General features: G+C 37.5%; 2 protein-coding genes across 6 annotated transcripts in view; one reads left to right on the forward strand and one right to left on the reverse strand.

Annotated features, from left to right (window-relative positions):
• KLHL28 (kelch like family member 28) overlaps nucleotides 1-7,672 on the reverse strand; it is a 31,002-nt gene extending 23,330 nt beyond the window's left edge. For both annotated transcript variants that reach the window (XM_019751715.2, XM_074328186.1), the window contains exon 1: nucleotides 7,534-7,672. The gene's annotated coding sequence lies outside the window, so the exon portion shown is untranslated. The remainder of the gene's footprint in view (nucleotides 1-7,533) is intronic.
• Nucleotides 7,673-7,856: 184 nt separating this feature from the next.
• The window catches only part of TOGARAM1 (TOG array regulator of axonemal microtubules 1), a 68,465-nt gene continuing 54,310 nt past the window's right edge, over nucleotides 7,857-22,011 (forward strand). For 3 of the 4 annotated variants that reach the window (XM_019751712.2, XM_019751714.2, XM_074328185.1), the window contains exon 1: nucleotides 7,922-10,162. In XM_019751712.2, the coding sequence (XP_019607271.2) occupies nucleotides 8,117-10,162 (2,046 nt within the window). In that variant the 5' untranslated portion in view covers nucleotides 7,922-8,116. Of the gene's footprint in view, nucleotides 10,163-22,011 lie in introns of all 4 variants that reach the window. The other variant, XM_019751713.2, reaches the window with a different exon arrangement.

Raw genomic sequence — 22,011 nt, forward strand, 5'->3', positions numbered from 1 at the left:
ACCGCCTGAGCCACTGGGCCGGCCCCAAACATTGACCATATTTGTTGATCACACCTCATATAAAGCAAAATTAAATCTTAAAAACACAATCCACAAGAAATATGAAAATAAAAGGAAGTAAAAGAATCCAATGTTCATCTAATTAGTGGCCTAACCATACCATTCCAAATAACTTTAAAACAGTTATTTAATATACCATCCTTGGTGGGATAGGCCCTAAAAACAAAAAAAAACCAAAAAAACAAAAACAAAAACAAACAAACAAAAAAACAAAACAAAACAACTTACACCATTTCCAGTAACCACATTACCAGTGAAAGTGTTATCTGTATTCTGAAACTGCTACATGTGCACTGTCACAAATGCATAATTACAAGAGTTCTAATTTGATTATCCCTCGGGTCATTGTGATCTGGGATTCACAGATGGGAGAAAAGAGTTAAAGATGTAAGACTGAGACTTTAAATATAATCTTGGTAGTCTGATTTTGAATAAAAGTATCAGAATACATATATAAACATTATTTATATATGCTAATATATAATTTACGTATACAACATATATCAAATATACATAATATACAAACATATAAAATATATGTAATATTATGTTGCTTTGTACATCCAAAAGTAATAGAAAAATGTAAGTAATATTATTTTAAGGAAAAAAATAAACTATATTACCTAGCTCTGTTTACTGAAAAGGGCCAGAAACTATTATCAACCCAGTGGCAAAGAGCACTCCTAGCACCCAGATGTGGTCTTTAAATACCGTGTCCCTCAAAGGGAGCAGAACTCCTTGGACAAATGGCTGATTCCAGGTGTAGGGCAGCAAATGTCAAGATAAATTTGGAATCTTTACATCTAGGTAGCAAGAAAGCTATCAATGACTAAGGGCATAAAAAACTTAAAAATCAAAGTGAATAGGGGCCGGCCCGGTGGCTCAGGCAGTTAGAGCTCCATGCACCTAACTCTGAAGGCTGCCGGTTGGATTCCCACATGGGCCAGTGGGCTCTCAACCACAAAGTTGCCAGTTCAATTCCTCGAGTCCAGCAAGGGATGGTGGGCAGTCCCCCCTGCAACTAAGATTGAACATGGCACCTTGAGCTGAGCTCCCGAATGGCTCAGTTGGTTGGAGCGCATCCTCTCAAGCACAAGGTTGCCAGTTCGATTAGACTCCTGCAAGGGATGGTGGGCAGCGCCCCCTGCAACTAAAATTGAACATGGCACCTTGAGCTGAGCTGTTGCTGAGCTCCCGGATGGCTCAGTTGGTTGGCGCATGGGCTATCAACCAAAAGGTTGCCGATTCAACTCCCGCAAGGGATGGTGGGCTGCAACTAGCAACGGCAACTGGACGTGGAGCTGAGCTGCGGCCTCCACAACTAAGACTGAAAGGACAACAACTTGAAGCTGAACGGCACCCTCCACAACTAAGATTGAAAGGACAACAACTTGACTTGGAAAAAAAGTCCTGGAAGGACACACTGTTCCCCAATAAAATCTAAAAAAAATAAAAAAAAGTGTGATATACATAACATAAAATGTACCATTTAAAAAAAAATCAAAGTGAATAGACTTTCACTGGTCAAAGATGGGACAAACTGATCATCAATAATAAGAAATACAATTGATTATAAAACACATCAGATATGCTTAAATCCGTGAGTTCGTAATGATAAAATGATGATTTTTTTTTTAAAAAAGACTTAATTGATCTCCACTGGAGGGTGCTAATGAACCAACTCATTTGATACTAGTACTAAAAGGACAGAATCAAGCATTTATGATGTAACTAAAAGCACTTCCTATACGAACTGTACCACTGGGTTACCAAATAGATGAGCGGAGGTTTCTCGTTATAAAAGTATTCCAGTTAGTAAATGAAGAAATGATAGAATATTGCAATGTTAATGAATTAATGGGGAGGTAGGCACTGATTATGAAGTACTGGTAACATCACAAAAAGAGAGACAAACAGACATCAGGGCCTGCTGATGGGAGACCATAACACCTATGAATATTCTTGCACCCCTCCCATATCACACACCAAAATCAAACATGCGTTCAACAGTACAGATCCAACTATTAATTTACAAGAAATACAGAGAACAGCAAAAAGAACATGTTAAGCTACACCAGAAGAATGCAATCAGCACAATCATTCTGACTGAGAAATTTTATGGAATAATCTAGATGCTTCAATAAACTGAAAGAAAGAACCTACATATTAATATAAACTTAAGACTTCGTATCAATCAAACACAACATGTGAACCATACAGGTGTATGCACATACATGCATATGTACACACACACACACAGACACACACACCAGGAGACACTGGAAATTTGTACACTGACCGAATTGATTATCTTAAGTAATTATCACAGTGATTATCTTAAGTAATCACTGTTACATTTTGTTGCTAAACAGTGATATTGCACTTATGTTTTCAAAGACTTATCTTTTACAAACACATACTGAAATATTTATAAATAAAATAATACAATCTCAGAGATTTGCTGCAAACTAATACAGTATTAGGGAGTGGCTAGGGATACAGATGATGTCATGAGCTGATAACTGCTGAAGCTGGGTGACAGGTACATGAGGGTTCATCATATTCTACTACTTTTGCATGTTTTTGAAATTTTATGCAGGAAAAAAGAAAAAAACTGACTACAGATGAAGAATCTGATGTTCAGAGAGTTTAAATGAATCAATTAAGATCACACAATTATAAGAGACATTACTGGGACTATGTTTTCTTAGTTTTTGAACAATGTTCTCTACACATTATATTTAAATATTACAATACTGAACAGTGTTGACCTGCTTAAAATATTTACTGACTATAATTGTTGCCACTCCTGACAAGACTAAATTATTCTATAAAGAACATCTAGAACACTTAGTCATAACATACACGTATTCACTACTTTCACCCTCAGAGTAAAACCAAGAGATAGGTACTGTTAGTATCATTCCCATTTTACAGATGAAAAAAATCTAAGGAACAGAGAAATTAAGCCCAACGGAATATTTAAACCTTGGCACTCAGTCTCCAGAGTCCTTAAATACTATGTTATACTGCCTCACTTATGAGCTCCTAATTTCCTAATCTTATTAGTTTTAACTCAAACAAGAAACTAAAAAGGTGCAGAATAGAAACGCCCTCCCAAAAAAACAGAACCCATACATATGCATTTACATACGTATGTATACACACAGACACAGACACACACACACACACACACACACACACACACACACACACACTGAGGGTGCCAAAAAAATATGTACACATGACTTGTACTGATCTTTTGTTATCGGTATATATTATTACAATTTTAATAGGTTTTTCCTTTATTAAAATATGTATACATTTTTTGGCACCCTCTGTATATATACATACATATAGATAGATACATATATAAAATATAAACACACATTATGTAGATCAGATATGAAAGTACATCAGGGCTTTAAAAAGAAATAAAGAAGGATCCATGGAACAATTATTTCGTTCTGTTATTTATATTATAGTGGGATTGATTCTTCTTCCCCCACATCCCTGCCATACTTTTTTTTTCTTGTTTTGTTTTATTTTTAATCTTGGTACCATACAACAAATATTTAGGACAAATCTAAACCCAGGTAACTGGATTAGTTAATATTGAATAAATGGCATTCATTTGAAAAGTTTTAAAAAGGTAATAGTATTATTGTACTTCATTTCTAATCACATAATTACATGAATATCCACAACATAAAGACGATGTCAGATAAAATTAAACTTTCCAGAGTCTACAGCAGATTAACAATTTAGAATTAGGTTCTGAAACAAAGCTAATAAAGGTCAAGCTGTGAGTTTAGTAACTACTTAATTGACACCTAAGCTACAAAACAGTGGTGCTGAAATCAGTTGGGAGGCAATTATCTGCTACAATGAAAGCAAATAAATGTGAAGAGAAATGAGGATTGTTTTTTAAAAAATCCAAACACACATATACTTTTCTGTAAAAAGTGCGATTTATGAATTTAAGAGAGTATTTTATCGTAGCTGTTTTCTTAAATTTCTTTCCCACAGTTCAACTCTCCTTACAGAAGAATTCAACTAATGATGGCATATAATTTTATCAGTGAGCCTATGGCACACGTTGACATATTTTCCTTTTCTCTGAGACTGACTTTCATTATATCTGGAGCAACAAAAGTAAAATTAGAGCCTGTTATAATATGAATCATTATATCAAAAATTCAGGAATAGCACAGAAGAAACCAAGTCCCCAAAGCCACTAACTTCACCAAGTAAAAACTGTAAGTTACAAAACTGACCCATCCACTGAAAACTGGTAGCAATAGATGTGAAATCTTAACTTATGCAAATTAGTGCTTAAGATGCAACAAAAATTGGATGTTTAAAATTATAGTTGTTTGACGTAGTCAGAAATGTACAATGGCTTTTGAACATAAACCTAAGTAATTTAAAATGTATCACTGATATACACCAAAGAAAACCTGTTTTCTTTTAAACCAATAAGCTAATAATTTCTTAAACTTTGACTCAAACAAGAAAATACAAAGATTCAGAACAGAAACCCAAAAAGGAAGATTAAAATACATGCACTCAAATAATACATAATAAAATATATGAATGATTAGTAATGGAAAAATCTAATTTTATCCTAGTTTCAACACTCTTCCCCACCAAAACTTTTCTAAAGCTCCGAGCAAGTAGCTAAATCGACTAATCTGAATTTTACTCTTTCTCTGTCTACATACTTTCCAATGAAAACATTACTAAAATGTGCCATAGTACAAATGTAGAAGACGTAATCTCAAAAATTTGTTGTGAGGATTAAATGAATTAAAATCCATTAAGTACCTAGCACAGTGTATGGCATATACAGCACTCAATAAATGGTAGGTAATACTATTATAATTATCTATTAATATTAATAGCACCACTTATCATTTGTAGACCATTTCTTCACGATGTCTTAAACTATACAAAATTCTTAAGAGTTTATAGAATTCACATTGAGTTCCAATATTCCTAAATGTCTGTAAAATTTGAGTAAGGTCACAAAATAAAACTATAGTATAGTAGTTCACCCAACCAAATGAGATCTTACCACTGATTATGGAAATACAGGATGTTTTTAGGGCAACTGTGTTTACCTTGCTTATACGCAGCTCAAAAATTAAGGTATATATCACAAACATTCCTGTAATCCATTTTTTAACTAAATTTTGAAATTATTGACATTTTTAACTTGCTTTACCTGAATTTGCTCTTTTCATTGTATCCTTAATTACCCCCTTCGAATTTTCAGAGGTGTACTATCAATACACCTAATATACATTCTACTATTCCAGATTTTAATTTTTTTAATCCAGTGTATCTATGGCTCAATATAAAAGGTTTTTCTAGTCAATACACAATTCCTAGAATTCCCTGGATTCCTAAAATTCAACCAGATATTTAAAAAATCTCCTTTGTATGTTTAGTGACATTTACATTTTGAAATAAAATTTATGATTCATTAAGAATAATTTGCTTTGTAATAGAAACAAACAGAATATATAATAAATGGATGAGACTTATCTTCTACAAAATAATCCTAAAAGTTAATTAGTAAGATATGTGATGCTGTTAAGATCCCATTTCCTAAATATCCACCAGACTAATGCGTCTTCAAGTATTCATCAAGAAATTTAATGTGACAGATATAAAATAAATTGCAATCTATAACACGGTGATTGATATATGAGGCCCTGAGAAAAGTGGTCAAAATGAAGACTCATTTTACTTTGTTCCAAGGAAAAGAACATGATAACTGGTTGGTTTAAGTATCCAAGCCCCTTGAGAACTATTCTCTATAGAAAGAAGGGATAATTCTTAAGCTTCTACCATAACTTCGATGATGAATATCATTCAAGACTTTCCAAGTTCCTTTTCTTTGATTCTATGATTACCACATCTACTTACTACTCCGAAGTTCTTGGATACAGGAGAGAGCACACTGGTTTTCAACCTGAAAATTCTGATCACTGGAAAGGGTTATCTTCTATTCCAACATAAACCGGCATTCTAATGTGTACATTCCAATGTGTACATCATTCTCTTCTTTAGTTCAGTTTGAATTGGGTTCCTGAAGTCTGAGCATACACCAGTAAAAGTATAAATCTGAGCTTCTTACATTGGAAATATGAGAAGTAGACATTCCTTTTCATTGACAACTATTACAATCATCTCTTGTCTTTCACTCCCTGTCCTTACCCTGTCCCTAAAATAAAAAATGTAAAACAAAAGAAGTGATTCGTTTTTTTTGGTCTACTGAAACACAGCCAAACCAAATTTAGGCAGATTCATTTAACCACCAAAATGAGTAATTGTGAAAGAACAACCTAGAACTTAAAAACAAAACAAGATGCAAGTTTACACAAACCTCATTTACATCTCCTCTATCCTTCCACCCCAAAAGAAGAAACCTATGATATTCAATTTGTGCTTTAAGAGAGCATCCAGAAGTTATTTTTAAACTTACATTATTCAACATTATTTATAAAGTAGTTTGGCATATGAGACTCAATTACTTTAAGACTTAAAAATGTATTTAAGAGACATCCCATGTGGCACAGAGCAGGATAGGAACCTTTGCATTTGAAGTGCATGGAGAATTCAAATGGTAACTCAGACTTTTTTCACTGGGTCATTCAAAAGCACTCCAAAAACTTCGGCCTTACATCAGACACTCCATCTCTTCAATTGTGTCCGCTTATTTTTCATTTACAAGGAGGAGAAAATGCTCACCAAATTCACAGTTCACCTAAAACCAAGAAATGTCTATTACTAGCTTTAAATCTACAGGGCAGAATTCTCTTAGGACTGTGATGCCAAGAACTTCTACCGCAAATGAAATTTTCTTTGCAACCTTCGTTTCCAGGAGACTGAAAGGCGGCAGAGTCGCCTGAGGATACTGCAGGGAGGTTGGGGCGGTGGAGGGAGCGGGAGGGGGGAAGAGGTGAGTCCCACAGAGGAACTGCATTAGGAGACTTTGAGAACGTATAAGGGAACGGCGGTTAGCTATGGGAAAAAATAGATTTATCTCCAGATAAAATACGTTTTCAAAGAGAACTTAAGTGATGAAGATAAGGAAAAATGACAGAAAACCTTTAACCCTCCACGGCCGGAGGATAAACAAAGTAGGGAAAGGGGTTGGGGGAGAAGGCGGGGAGAGTAGGGGCCCAAAAGGCCAGGATTTGAAAACAAGTACGCAAGCTGTGAGCTTGGCCTTGACCCGGATCTTCTGGCCCAGTAAGCGGATGGCAGAGGGAACGGGTCGCACTTCCTCAGGGTTGTAGAGAGCTAAGCGTTTACAACGCTAACGGGTCCTGCACAAGAAGATGTCTCCTCTCTCCCGGCTTGCTCCCGTTCATTTCTTTATCTCTTACTCCAGTAGCAGCGGCACTCCGGCAAAACTCTACCAATGCCTGCGCCGCAGGTGCATAGCAAAAGGAAAAATACCTGAATTCCAAGAATCGCGCCGGCAGCAACCGGAGGTGGAGCACTGGACAACTAGAGCCGGGGCAGGATCCTCACTTGCTTCTAGTCAAACCTCAATTCTTACGGGTGGGGCAGGGAACTTCCGCCGTAAGCAAAGAGGGCGTCACTTCCGCTCTTTGCCTTTCCTCCCACACACAAATCCTCCTCGCCTGCTCCGCTTTAGATACGTTCGCAACGTTCTCACTTCCTTTTCCAGGAGACTTCAGCCTAGTCTTAGTACTTGACACGGACTACATGACCCAGCATTCACCACGGCAGGTTGATTTCCGGGTCAAGAGGTCCGTGCTGGGTACATCACCATGGAAGCGATCGGTTTGGTCACGTGGAGCTCCTGGTTACGCCCGGTGGTAGCTGTGGGGTCTGGGGCATACGCGGGGGCCATTTTGCCCGAGGCTCCCAGAGTTGGGGGTCCTGGTAGCTGTCTTAAGCTGTTTCTTGTCCTCCTATGCAGCTTGGGGCTTGGAGAGGAACAAAGAGGGTTGGGCTCCATCAAGCCCTTCAGAGACGATGGTTTCCTCCAGCCTCCGCCACCTAACGATCCTGTATGGCGGCTGCGTCCTCCGCGCTGCTCCTGCTGCCGCCCCTTCCAGCCCAATGTTCCTATCGTCTTGGGAGCCGCAGAGGTCCTTCCGCCTCAGAGACTGATGATAGTCGAGGTGGGGGCACCATGAGAGGCGAGAAAAACTACTGCTGCCGTGGAGCTGCAGGAGACCACGGTTCCTGCCCCCCAACACCTTCACGTCTGGCCTCGACCTTCCTGATGCCGGCGGAGGCAATCTCAAGTAGTTGGTCTGAGTCTGGAGGTGGTTTGTCAGGGGGAGATGAGGAGGAGACTCAGCTCCTTCAACTCCTCCGGACCGCGCCGGATCCTTCTGAGGCCTTCCAGGCGTTGCAGGCTGCTTTGCCGCGGCGGGGCGGACGACTTGGCTTTCCCAGACGGAAGGAAGCATTGTATCGCGCCCTGGGTCGAGTGCTTGTGGAAGGAGGTAGTGATGAAAAGCGACTCTGCTTGCAACTCCTCTCGGACGTTCTCCGGGGTCAGGGGGAAGCAGGCCAGCTCGAAGAGGCCTTTAGCTTAGCACTTCTGCCTCAACTAGTTGTCTCCTTACGAGAAGAGAATCCAGCCCTGCGGAAAGATGCGCTGCAGATCCTACACATATGTCTGAAACGCAGTTCTGGACAGGTGCTGAGATCGCTTATACAACAAGGATTGGAAAGTACCGATGCTCGGCTTAGAGCTTCCACAGCCCTACTGTTCCCCATCTTGCTTACTCCTGAGGATTTGTTGCTAGACCTAGATCTTACCGAGGTTATAATATCCCTAGCACGAAAGCTTGGTGATCAGGAGATAGACGAAGAATCTGAGACAGCTTTCTCTGCACTTCAACAAATTGGGGAGCGACTTGGCAAAGAGAGGTTTCAATCCTATATCTCTCGCCTGCCCTCTGCCCTGAGGAGACAATACAATCGCCGCCTGGAAGCCCAGTTTGGCAGTCAGGTTCCTTATTATTTGGAACTTGAAGCCTCTGGATTTCCTGAAGATCCCCTTCCCTGTGCAGTGTCTCTTTCCAACAGCAATCTTAAATTTGGAATCATTCCTCAGGAGCTGCATTCAAGATTGTTAGATCAGGAAGACTATAAGAACCGGACTCAGGCCGTTGAGGAACTAAAACAGGTGATGGGACGATTTAACCCTAGTTCTACCCCTCATTCTAGTCTTATCAGTTTCATTAGTTTGCTGTATAATTTGTTAGATGATTCCAACTTCAGAGTGGTCCATGGCACACTTCAGGTTCTGCATTTACTGGTTATTCAACTTGGAGAGCAGGTACAGCACTTCTTGGGACCAGTTATAGCAGCTTCTGTCAAAGTGCTGGCAGACAACAAGTTGGTGATCAAACAAGAATACATGAAAATTTTCCTCAAGCTAATGAAGGAAGTAGGTCCTCAACAGGTGCTTTGTTTACTCCTGGAACATCTCAAACATAAGCATTCCAGAGTGAGAGAGGAGGTGGTGAACATTTGCATCTGCTCCCTCCTGACCTATCCCAGTGAGGATTTTGACTTACCCAAACTGTCTTTTGATCTTGCCCCGGCTCTTGTAGATAGCAAACGGAGGGTACGCCAAGCAGCTCTTGAAGCCTTTGCTGTGCTGGCATCGTCGATGGGCTCAAGTAAAACCAGCATCCTTTTCAAAGCTGTGGATACTGTTGAACTGCAAGATAATGGAGATGGAGTGATGAATGCTGTGCAGGCCAGATTGGCTAGGAAAACCCTCCCAAGGTTAACGGAACAGGGATTTGTGGAGTATGCAGTACTCGTGCCATCGTCAGCCCAGGGTAGGTCAAGCCATTTGGCACATGGAGCAGATACAGACTGGCTTTTGGCTGGTAACAGAACTCAGAGTGCACACTGTCACTGTGGTGATCACACGAGGGATAGCATGCAAATTTATGGATCTTACAGTCCAACTATCTGTACCCGAAGGGTATTAAGTGCAGGAAAAGGAAAAAATAAGTTGCCTTGGGAAAATGAGCAGCCTGGAGTCGTAGGAGAAAACCAGACCTCCAATTCCAAGGATATAGAACAGGTATGCATCTTCTCCAATTTTCTTGAGTTGAAACTGAAAGAATTTAAAATGAAAATATGCCTGTAATGAGTTAAGAGTGAGGCTGCTTTATGGTTGTTATGCTTTGTGTTTAATACATTTGCTGATGTATTTGAATGCTGATGTATGTGTTATAATGGTACAGATGACATAAACGTTTAATAGGCTTTCTGCTTGGTGGATCTGAGTAAATTCTAGGCACAGTGTGATATAGTTCATACCTGGATTTCAGTTTTGGCCTGTCACTTTGGCATATCAGTTATTCATACAACAAACGCTGCATATTTAGTAGGTGCTAGACAAAGAGCTAAATTCTGGGAATGAAGATGAGACTAGTTCCACAAAGTTCAGGGAAAAGATCAGAGCTGTAAATAGGCAGTTAAGAATTTGTTAAGTGCTAAAATAGAAATACAAAGATTCTTGTGGGAATACTGAAAATAGAAAAAAATAATTCCATTAGAAAAGTCAAAAGCCTTACGAGAATATGTGACATCTGAACTGAAATTTGCGACACCCCAAATTTTATGTTAAAAATTCCAAATCTACAGGTAACTTAAAAGTACAATAATATCCATGTACTCCATCTTTATTTACTAGTTGTTGTTATCTTGCCATGTATATTCTATATTTGCCAAACCATTTGAAAGTAAGTGCCAATATCTTAATATTTTGTTCCTAAAAATTTCTGCATATATCTCCTAAGGATGACGTTCTTTATAATTATTTTGCCATTATCACACCTCAGAATATAAATATTAATTCGGTAATATCTAATATATAGCCTGTATTTAAATTTCTCCAATTTTTATGGTATTTGTTTTGCTGTTATCATCCAGGATTCAGTCACGGTTCATGTGGTTAGTAAAATCTAGAGCAAGATGCCACCAGTTTGTTTTTTGTTTTTTCATGACATTGAGTTTTTTGAAGAGTGGGGTAGTTGTTTTGTAGAATTTTCCACCTTCTTAATTTGTCTGTTTCCTTAGGATTACATTCAACATAACAGTTTAGCAGAAATATTGCATGGAAGAGATATTGTGAACTTCACATTACATCACATCACGAGGCATATAACTCCAGATTGTCCCACATTTGGTAATGCTAAATGTTATCACTTGGCTAAGGTGGTGATAATCAGATCACTCCATAGTAGAGGTTTATTTTCCTCTTTATGATTAGCACATGATCTGTAGGATGATACTTTGAGACCGTATGGATACCCCAGCAACCTTTCACTCACTGTTCTTAGCACCCATTAATGACCTGTACCTGCATTTATTACATTAGGGGCTACAAAAAAGGGTAACTTTTTTTCTTCAATTCTAGCATTTCTCCTTATTTGTTACCCGGCATTCATTTTTTACTCTGTGTGTAAATAATTAAATCAGTGTTCCTTTTGATGCTAAAATAGCTTCAAATTTGACCAGTGGCTGGTTCCTGACATGACTCTTTTAGTCTTCGAACACTTCCTTAATTTAAACATGACATGTCCAGGTTTCCCTTGTACTTTTTTTGCTCCAGACCCAGAATGAACCATTTTTTCAAGAGCCATGGAACTGGTTTTTTAATCATGTGTGGAATTTAAAACCCAAAATCTGGGTACAGATGTGTTTATTGCTACTGCTTACCATTGAGGACTGGTCCTTTCACTGGCAGAACCAGGGAGTGTTGTCATTTTTTTTTTTAATGAATTCATACTGATATTTTGAAGTCAGCACTACATAGTTCTTCCTCATCTTTTTTTAGTCCACATTTGTGTCTCTCTTCTTCCAAAGTAAAACCCTGGTTCTCAACATCAGTCATATTTATTCATATGCTGTATCTACAATACACAAAAAATAATTACTACACTAATAACTACCTATTAAATAAAGTTCAAGATTTCTTTGCTGTTCTTTTTCTGCTTAGAATTATCCCACAGAGTTTTATGTTGAAACTTTTCTTAAATTAATTGTTTTCTGGGTGATTAAAGATGAATAGAAGTTTGTTAACTGTGGAGGAGTCCCGGTGAATTTCAGAACAAAGGAATATATGTTCAGAGACACTGAGTTATGAAAGGACTTAGCAAATTAATAAGAAATGGTGAGTTTCTGCACAGCTGAACAAGTGGCAGAAGATGATACTGGAAATGTACACAGGGGCAGAGTATGGAGATCATTTTTGCAAATAAGGAGTTTGTATTTTTTGTGGTAGACCACAAAGGGATGGTGGTGAACTAAGTGTTCCCTCTTATAGTTTGTCAATGTTTTTGAAATAATTTTCAGATTTACATAATCTAGTTAGATGGTTATTCTCATGTATTGTAAACATTACCTGGCAGTGGATGATTTTCTGTAAGCATTGATCATAACACTGCCTGTTATGCGTCAATTCTGAAATGTTAGCATAGTTAGAAGAATTGAGTGCTGGCCAAAGCTCCAAAATTCTGAAAATAAGTGCATTTCTGAAATTTCAGTGCAGACCTATGTTCCTTTTGAAACTGCTTTGGTGAAATTAAAACTGATCTCAGAAATTAAGTTGTAGTTTTTTGTTCAGAAATGGTCTGTAGAAGAACTAACATTGGAAACTATCTTAATGGAGGACTGGAATTAAATATTTAAATATTTTTATGTGTGCAGTTTTTAAATATATATATATATATATTTAATTAATAAACATTTTTTAGAGCAGTTTTAGGTTCACAGCAAAATGGAACAGATAGTACAGAGATTTCCCACACACGCACAGCCTCCCACACATGCACAGCCTCCCACACTACAACCAGCACCACAGTGGTGCATTGTTACAATTGCTGAACCAACAATGACGCATCATTATCACCCAAAATCCATAGTTTTATGTTAGGGTTCATTCTTGGTGTTGCACATTCTATGGGTTTGGACAAATGTATCCATGTTCAGTATCCACCATTGTATCCTACAGACAAGTTTCACTGCCCTAAAAATACTCTGTGCTCTGTCTGTGCATCCTTACCACTCTCCCTCCCTAACTCCTGGCAACCACTGATCTTTTTCCTGTCTCCATAGTTTGCCTTTTCCAGAATGTCATGGACCCTGGTCTGATTTGTACTGACTCTTGCCCAGGCTTTGCCTTAACATTTGCAGTCTACTGTGAATCTGTTATTTCTGTCTTGTCCACGTGCAGCATTGGCCAGTGACATTAAACAGCAAGGCTTCCAGAAAAACTCATGACTGTTTAACTCACATACTTATATTTTAAAGATAAATAGTTTGCTTGGAAGGGTGATTTTTGTAATGTAGTGGTAGGAAATAAGGTTATAAGAGGGAGGTGGAGGCTAGATTGGAGACCCTGGAATGCCAGACTAAAGAGTTTAGCCTGTTATTTAGACAGTGATTTGAAACTATGGCATTGTTTATTTTTTTATTATTTTTTTCTTGTTTTATTTTTTTTAAGCAATGTTTTAGGAAAATTAATTACAACAACTGCAATGTGTAGGGGTGTGTGTGTGTGTGTGTGTGTGTGTGTGTGTGTGTGTGTGTTTCTTACAGAAGCCAGAGGCTGGAGACTTAGAAGATCAATTAGAGTCACACTTATTGGACTGCTTTAGGTGTGAGGTGCAGATTTTTATGAGGATTGGCAGGTTATCAGGATTAGATTGGAAAGAAAGCGATGGATGTAAGAGATTTTTTAAAGGATTTAGTGACTAAGTGTTGAGGAGAGAGAGGGAAAGAGGGATAGCTCTGAAATCTGAATGAGGTAACAAAATGCATAATAGATCCATGAATATACATAGGAAGATCCAAAAAGAGGAAGTTAATTTGGAGATAAATGAATTTTAGATGGAGGAAGATAGAATATTCCAGTTGAGTTTGAAAACTATTCAAGAAATAAGGAAAGAACTAGAGCTGTAGATCCTGGAAGTCACATCCTGAGCCTTAAGTGCTGAAACTGAGAGTGGCTGGGCTCTCCATTGAAGGGCATACAGAAGACTCAGCCTTGGCCTGCATCCACATTTAGGGAGTAGCAGTAGGAGACAGAACCAAACAAGGCAAAGAGAAAGGATGCTGAAGCATTGGAAGAGAACAAGGTTTTAGACATAAAGTAAGGAGTTTCCGGAAGTGATATCAGCACTGTTAGGTGCAGGAGAGATTGAGGAGAATGCAAACTGAAAAGCGTGACTTGTTCTTGTATATTCAGTCTGCCATGTATAAAATAATTCTTGTGGTACTGTTAGTTTTGTCTTTCTTTGTTTCCTCTTAATAATTATTCTGATTGTAATAATGTTATATGTGCTCATTATAGAAACTTTGGAAAGTATGAAAAAAGCACAAAGAAGAAATTTAAATGTTTTGGCAAATTCCACTACTACGAGAGGTCTGCAGTGAATATTTTGTTGCTTGTACTTCAAATGTGATTTCAATTTATGTATATAGATGTAGATTCTTTTTTCCATATATGAAAGTCTCCCCTTTTCATTTGCTTTACCATGAACATTTTTTTCTTCAACATCAAATAATCTGTAGTAGGATCTTTAATGGCTTTAATATTAGATCATATAATATGGTCTGTTGAACTGTTCTCTTACTTTTGAATATTTAGTCTTTTTAATTCTGTTTTTGCTTCTACATTTAGTCAATTCTTTTCGTGCCCTGACTAAGACTGATGACTAGATTCCTGTGATGTTCTAACTTTGCATCTCTTTCTATGTTTTTATGAGTGTTTTAATGTGCTAGTAAAATAATCAGGCATAACTTAGCTGGCTACCATATTAGCTATATTTTTCCTAACAGATTTCTCTACAATGTAGTAAGAGTCGTAGTGTTACAGGAAAAAAGCGTTCTTGGCTTCACATAGGAAATAATTCAAATGTGAGCCGATATAGTTTAAAGGAAAAGTAAGTTTAATGAGCAGAGAGTAAGTAAGAAAAGAAGGGCGATCTCTCAGACAGAGTGGTGGTCTCTAATCGCTAGTGGAAGAGAGATGCCCTCTATCCTGGGGTGGGGTTTATGTGTGTTTTTTGCTGCCATGGAAAATTCATTACTATGGGGGAAAAGGAGGCTAGAAGAACAGTCAACTTTAACTTCAGTAAGATGCAAGAACGGGGGCAAGTTTGTCTTTAACTCTTGCAAAGCACAACCTGTGTTTTCTTTCCGGGGGCTTAACTACAGGGATGGTCATGATGGAATCTCTAGTTGTTCCATAGTTTGCTCTGTGTCACTGATTAGCGTGTGCGTGAGCTCTGTGTCGTGGAGCATGTAGGCAGCAGGCTTGGAATCTGACCTCTTAGTTCCTTCAGCAAAAGCAGTCATCCTGCCTCTTCCCTATAGTAATAGTCAGTAACCTAGACTGAAAAGTGAGGAGCATGCTTGTTTCATGTGTGTGTAGTTATTACGTCTGTAGCTTTTTCAAGGAAGAGCATTTGGTTATTGGAAGGTCATTGGGACATGGAAAGGAGTGGCTTTAGAAGAATGTTGTAGACAGAGACCAACTTTAAAAGTTTACAAGGTGAGTTGATAAGGAAACACAGGCAGTAAGCATTTATTCAACATCTTTTGGATCATTCTCTATTTACGAAGCCAAGCGCCAGCTTATAGACTACTCTTTAAAGCACTACCAAGTCTTTTTTCCTCTTTTGGTATTTAGCACATGTGAGCCATGTCTGTTTTTCTCCTCAATGATGGTAAGCACTGTGATAGTAGGCCCTGTTTATTTGTTTGTTTTTGTAACAGTACTAACCATGGTGCTGTGTTTACAAGCAGTACCAACAAATATCTGTTAAGTGAAAAAACATCTAAGGGTTTGGCAGTGAAAGAAAAGACCAAGCAAGATACTGCAGGATGCAGCAGGATGAGTTTTCACTCTGTTTTATTTTAAAATAAGAAACATCCAATATATGGTGATGGTAAGAGAACTGACTGTGGGTGGTGAACACACAATGTGATATATAGGTGATGCATTACAGAATTATACACCCGAAATCTATGTATCTTTACTAACAATTGTCACCCCAATAAAATTTAATTAAAAAAATAATAAGAAACACCTGATTTGAAAGAGGCAGAGAAAGAAGGCACTTGTGAGTTCAGCATGCCTACTATGTCTTGTGCTGGTAGATTTAGACATGAAGATATACACAGTTTGCTCTCTGTAATCGTACTGGAGAATCATATTTGAGAGAAAAAGGTGAGGAATGTCTCTAAATAAAGACTGAATGAGTGAAGAACACATGTATAGAGAAAGGTTAGCTTTGGAACAGGGGAGGAAGTCTTTTCTTCTGGGACTGAAGAAAAAAACAGCAAGAAGGTGATTTAAGATACAGAAAATTTTTGAGATAGCAAGAAGGGTGTGTGTGTATGTGTGTGTATACGCACACATGTGTAAGTCAAAAGGAAAGATACGAGCTCTAGAACAGTGCTTATCAAACTTCAGTGTGTGTATGAATTGCCTCAGGATCTTGTTAAAATACAGACCTGATTCAGTTTGTCTAGACTGGGTTCTGAGACTACATGTCAAGTAAACTAAATGTTGTTGATGCTGCTGATTCGTAAACCACATTTTGAGAGCAAAGCTCTAATATTAGACTTCCGTATTCTGGTCAACTAAGAGGCAAGCTGAGAATGAAAATAGAGGATCCAGGATTTGAAGAATGTGGGAAAGATTTAGCATACTCGCCATGACATTATAACAGCTGTCAGAGGGGTAGTAGATTGGGGGAGGAGGGATATCACTGTGAGGGATGTAAATGTCTAACTATTACATTGTTTTGTACACCTGAAACTAATAAAAAAAAAAAAAGGAATACTCAGTATGACAAATTTAAAGGTAATAGAAAACCTGAGTTCATTATTAAGTTGCACAAATATATTTGATGTGAACTTAATCCTAAAAAGTGAGATTTTCCTTGGGTGTTGGATTGTTTCCAGTATGTAGTATTTAATTTTCTGTTTCTTTTTCTTTTTTTAATTGGGGAATAATGGGGAACAGTGCGTTTCTCCAGGGCCCATCAGCTCCAAGTCGTTGTCCTTCAATCTAGTTGTGGCAGGCGCAGCTCAGCTCCAAGTCCAGTCGCTGCAGCCCACCATCCCATGTGGGAATTGAACTGGCAACCTTGTTGTTGAGAGCTCACTCTCTAACCAACTGAGCCATCCTGCCACCCCTCTGGCAGCTCAGGGGCAGCTTGTTGTCTTCAATCTAGTTGTGGAGGGCGCAGCTCACTGTCCCACGTGGGAATTGAACCAGCAACCCTGTTGTTCAGAGCTCATGCTCTAACCAACTGAGCCATCCGGCTGCCCCTAATTTTCTTTTAAAATATGATTGGAGTTTCTGAATAAGAAAAACCCTTAGTTTTAAAGCACGTCAAAGTCATGAACAACTCTGAAAGCATATCTAATATCAGTGTAGATGTTGGATTGTTTCCAATAAGTAATCATTGATTTTCTTTTTAAAATTTTATTAGATTACCTGAAGAATGTGAAAAACTTTTATTTTTAATGCTTGTCAGAATCATGAGCAACCTAAAAGCATATCTCTTCTCAGTGTAGATGATCTATTTAAAAACTTAAAAATAATTTTTACATTTTTAATGAACCTTAAAAGCATATTAAGTAAAACAATATATATTATATTGATTTTGCCATCTTAAAAAAAGGCTATAACAATTCCCTTGATAAATGCACAGAGCCTACTCATTACCTTGTATACATATTTTTATTTCCCTGTAACTTTTGTTTTACCTAAGACAGTGTTAGCTATATCTGTTAAACACAACCTTACCCAGAGAAACCACCGCTTGTTTTCTCACAGACATAGAAAAAACAAAGTCACCAAACAAGAGCTATCTTTTCATTCTCTTCATGAGTACACGTTTCTTATCTTTTTTATAATGATTTAAGTGACACAATAAACATGTATTTAAGATCTTCCAAAGGCATTTATATATCCTTCAATCTGTTTATTTGATGACTGTTCTATAATGTGTAATAGACAAGGGTAAATTAAAAACATATTTGGTGACCAGTGATTCGCGTTTTTATCTTAATTAGAAATTGAGATCTACAGATTTTTCATTAATTTCATTTTATATTAGTCTAAAATCTTAAAGTTAACTAAGAGTCTGAAAATTACAATGTAAACTAGTATGTTAAGCATTATAAGAGTTGTGGCATTGTAAGACTTTATCCTTTTGATAAAGATATTATCTATTATAAAATTTAATTGAACACATGATTTTACAATTTTATATTTTGAAAAGGAGTGATGTTAAATGTATTTAATTTGTGAAGCCAGTATAGGAAGACATTGACGTTAATTAGGCTTTTCCTGAGAAGGTAAGTTGAAGTTTGTACAATTATATCGTACTAATACTAAAAACTATTAAATATTGTTTTGTTTAGCTTTGACAACCATCAATTTTCTGAGTTTGTCTAATTTATAATTAAATAAGTTTCTTTACCATCTTTAGCTTTAGAATTCTACAGTCATGTTAATTTGCAGTTACTCAATCATTTAGAGAAATTGAAGAAAGCTGACAGTTGAATGTTAGGGGTTTTGTTTCCGTTCATCTTTGGTGTAGAAATTTGATTTTGTAGATATTGACAGATATTGGGCCCATGATAAGTAAACATAAAAATACATTTAAGTTTTGGATGGAAGAAATGGGCTCTGGTTATTACAATAAAGGAGTTCATATCAGTACGGGTAAAAACAAATGTAAACAGAACATACCAATAAGGACACAAGATTCCAGATTCCCTGACCCAGGGATGCTGTCATCTAGCAGAAATCACCAAATATCATAAAATCAAAACTCATTTCCACCACTGCTGCCATCTGTGTGCAAACCATGTGCTCAGTCAAAATGGGAACCAGATACAGGCTTTGCCCAGAATCAGATTCACCGTAAGGGCCGTATTGTTCATTCAGTTATATGAGGAAGATTAACTGAAGACTCAAGACAAGGGTCCCAGTCTCAGAAAAGGTGCACTTTCAAGTCATGCGTTTGATTCTCATGTTAGGACCCAGAAGGACGGTCAGTATATTAGTGAAACCTCCAGAAATAACATCAAACAAGGAGTCAGAAACATTTGATTTGTTATTTTGTTAATTTGTAAGAGAATCAGCTAATAGGCTAAATCAAGGAAAAACCAGAACTGAGAAAAAAGGAAAAATACATTGCAGATTGGACATAGTAAGTCTTGTTTGCACATTTTATGGATAAACTGGTTAGCTGACAGCTACAAAGCATTCAGTCGGGGTGCTTTGCCCTTGTGCAGGAAGCCTAAGGATATCAAAGAAAACATTTCAGTTGTTTTAAAAAAATATTTTAACAGGATCAAATATATGGTGATGGAAAGAGAACTGACTCTGGGTGGTGAACCTACAATGTGAGATACAGAAAATGTATTACAGAATTGTACACCTGAAATCTATGTAACTTTACTAACCATTGTCACCCCAATAAACTTTTAGCTTAAAAACATATATGTATTTAGCTGTATAATATATGTGACAGTCTTTCTAAGGTCTGCCCATCTCCTATCAGCACTACTGTCTTAAACCAGGTAGGTACCATTTCGCTAACTGAAAGTTCTTCTTTATCAATATTTTTATAAAAAAATTGGAAGCAACCCAAATAAATGTTCCATAATAGAAGAATGGCATATCTAGTCAATAGAATATTATGCAGCCTTTAAAAATAGTTTATATCCTTAGACCTAACAATTCCATGTGAACACAAGAATCTGTGCATAACCGTATTCACTACAAGATTATAATAGTGAAAAGTTGTGACAAAGGAAATGTCCATCAGTAGGGAACTATGAGTCCAACCATTAAAAAGAACAAGCAGATATGTATGGATTAACATGGAAGGATGTATACAATATGCTGAATACGTACTATGTGCCCAGAGTATTATGACATCTATTTTATCTTTGAAAGTAGCTTATTGAAGAATATTTATATATAGAAAAAGACAAGTTACCAGAGTTTCAATAGGATTCTAGTGAAATGGGGTACCAAAGAAGAATTTCATTTTATATATTATTTACTTCTATATTGTTTTTTGTTTTATTTTTACAATAAGCAGTTACTGCTTCTGTAATTAAATTTCAGCACTTATGAGAGAATTTAACAACATGGGAAGTACTTTCATTGTAATGTTAACTGCAAAAGTGGCGTATAAAACTTTACACACAGTATCACAACTATGTTTTCTTAAAGTGTACATAGAAAGTGATTTGAAAAAAAAACACACAAAGATGTTCCAAAAAGTGACTTTGGGTAATTGGAATACACTTTTTTTTTTTTTTTTAAAGTTCTGTTTTTTGGGTGTGTTCTTTTTAAATTTATTTTTTAAATTTATTGGGGTGACAATTGTTAGTAAAATTACATACATTTCAGGTGTACAATTCTGTATTACATCATCTATAAATCCCATTGTGTGTTCACCACCCAGAGTCAGTTCTCCTTCCATCACCATATATTTGATCCCCCTTACCCTCATCTCCCACCTCCCACCCCCCTTACCCTCTGGTAACCACTAAACTATTGTCTGTGTCTATGAGTTTCTGTTTCTCATTTGTTTGTCTTGTTCTTTTGTTGTTTTTGGTTTATATACCACATATCAGTGAAATCACATGGTTCTCTGCTTTCTCTGTCTGACTTATTTCGCTCAGCATCATACTCTCAAGATCCATCCATGTTGTCACAAATGTTCCTATATCATCTTTTCTTACCGCCGAATAGTATTCCATTGTGTATATATACCACAACTTCTTTGAGTCCAACCAAAATGTCTATCGAAGGACATTTTGGTTATTTCCATGTCTTGGCCACTGTAAACAAAGCTGCAGTGAACATTGGAGCACACGTGTCTTTATCTCTAAATGTTTTCAGATTTTTTGGGTAGATACCCAGGAGAGGGATTGCTGGGTCATGTGGCAATTCTATTCGTAATTTTTTGAGGAACCTCCACACTGCCTTCCATAACCAGTCTGCACTCCCACCAACAGTGTATAAGGTTTCCTTTTTCTCCACAGCCTCTCTAACACTTGTTACTATTTGTCTTGTTGATGATAGTCATTCTGACTGGGGTGAGGTGATATCTCATTGTGGTTTTGATTTGCATTTCTCTGATGATTAGTGATGTTGAGCATTTTTTCATATGTCTATTTGCCATTTGTATGTCCTCTTTGGAGAAATGTCTCTTCAGGTCCTCTGCCCATTTTTCAATTGGGTTGTTTGTTTTTTTGTTGTTGAGTTGCATGAGTTCCTTGTATATTCTGGATATTAACCCCTTATCGGAGGCACTGTTTGCAAAAATCTCCTCCCGTTCAGTGGGTGGCCTCTTTATTTCGTTGATGGTTTCTTTTACAGTGCAGAAGCTTTTAAGTTTCATATAGTCCCTTTCGTTTATTTTAGCTTTTACTTCCATTGCCTTTGGCGTCAAATTCATAATGGGTTTTTTTTTTTAAAGATTGTATTGGGGAAGGGGAACAGGACTTTATTGGGGAACAGTGTGTACTTCCAGGACTTTTTCCAAGTCAAGTTGTTGCCCTTTCAATCTTAGTTGTGGAGGGCACAGCTCAGCTCCAGGTCCAGTTGCCGTTGTTAGATGCAGGGGGCGGAGCCCACCATCCCTTGCGGGACTCGAGGAATTGAACTGGCAACCTTGTGGTTGAGAGCCCACTTGCCCATGTGGGAATCGAACCGGCAGCCTTCAGTGTTAGGAGCACAGAGCTCCAACTGCCTGAGCCACCGGGCCGGCCCTGGAATAAGCTTTTTAATGACCACCATTTAGGAGCAAGATTGGAGTCTAGGTAAAACCAGAATGAATTTGTAGAAGGTAAAAGGCTCCAAAAACTGGAGATCAA

Source organism: Rhinolophus sinicus, linkage group LG03 (assembly GCF_036562045.2).
Source record: "Rhinolophus sinicus isolate RSC01 linkage group LG03, ASM3656204v1, whole genome shotgun sequence".
Taxonomy (NCBI): Eukaryota; Metazoa; Chordata; class Mammalia; order Chiroptera; family Rhinolophidae; genus Rhinolophus; species Rhinolophus sinicus.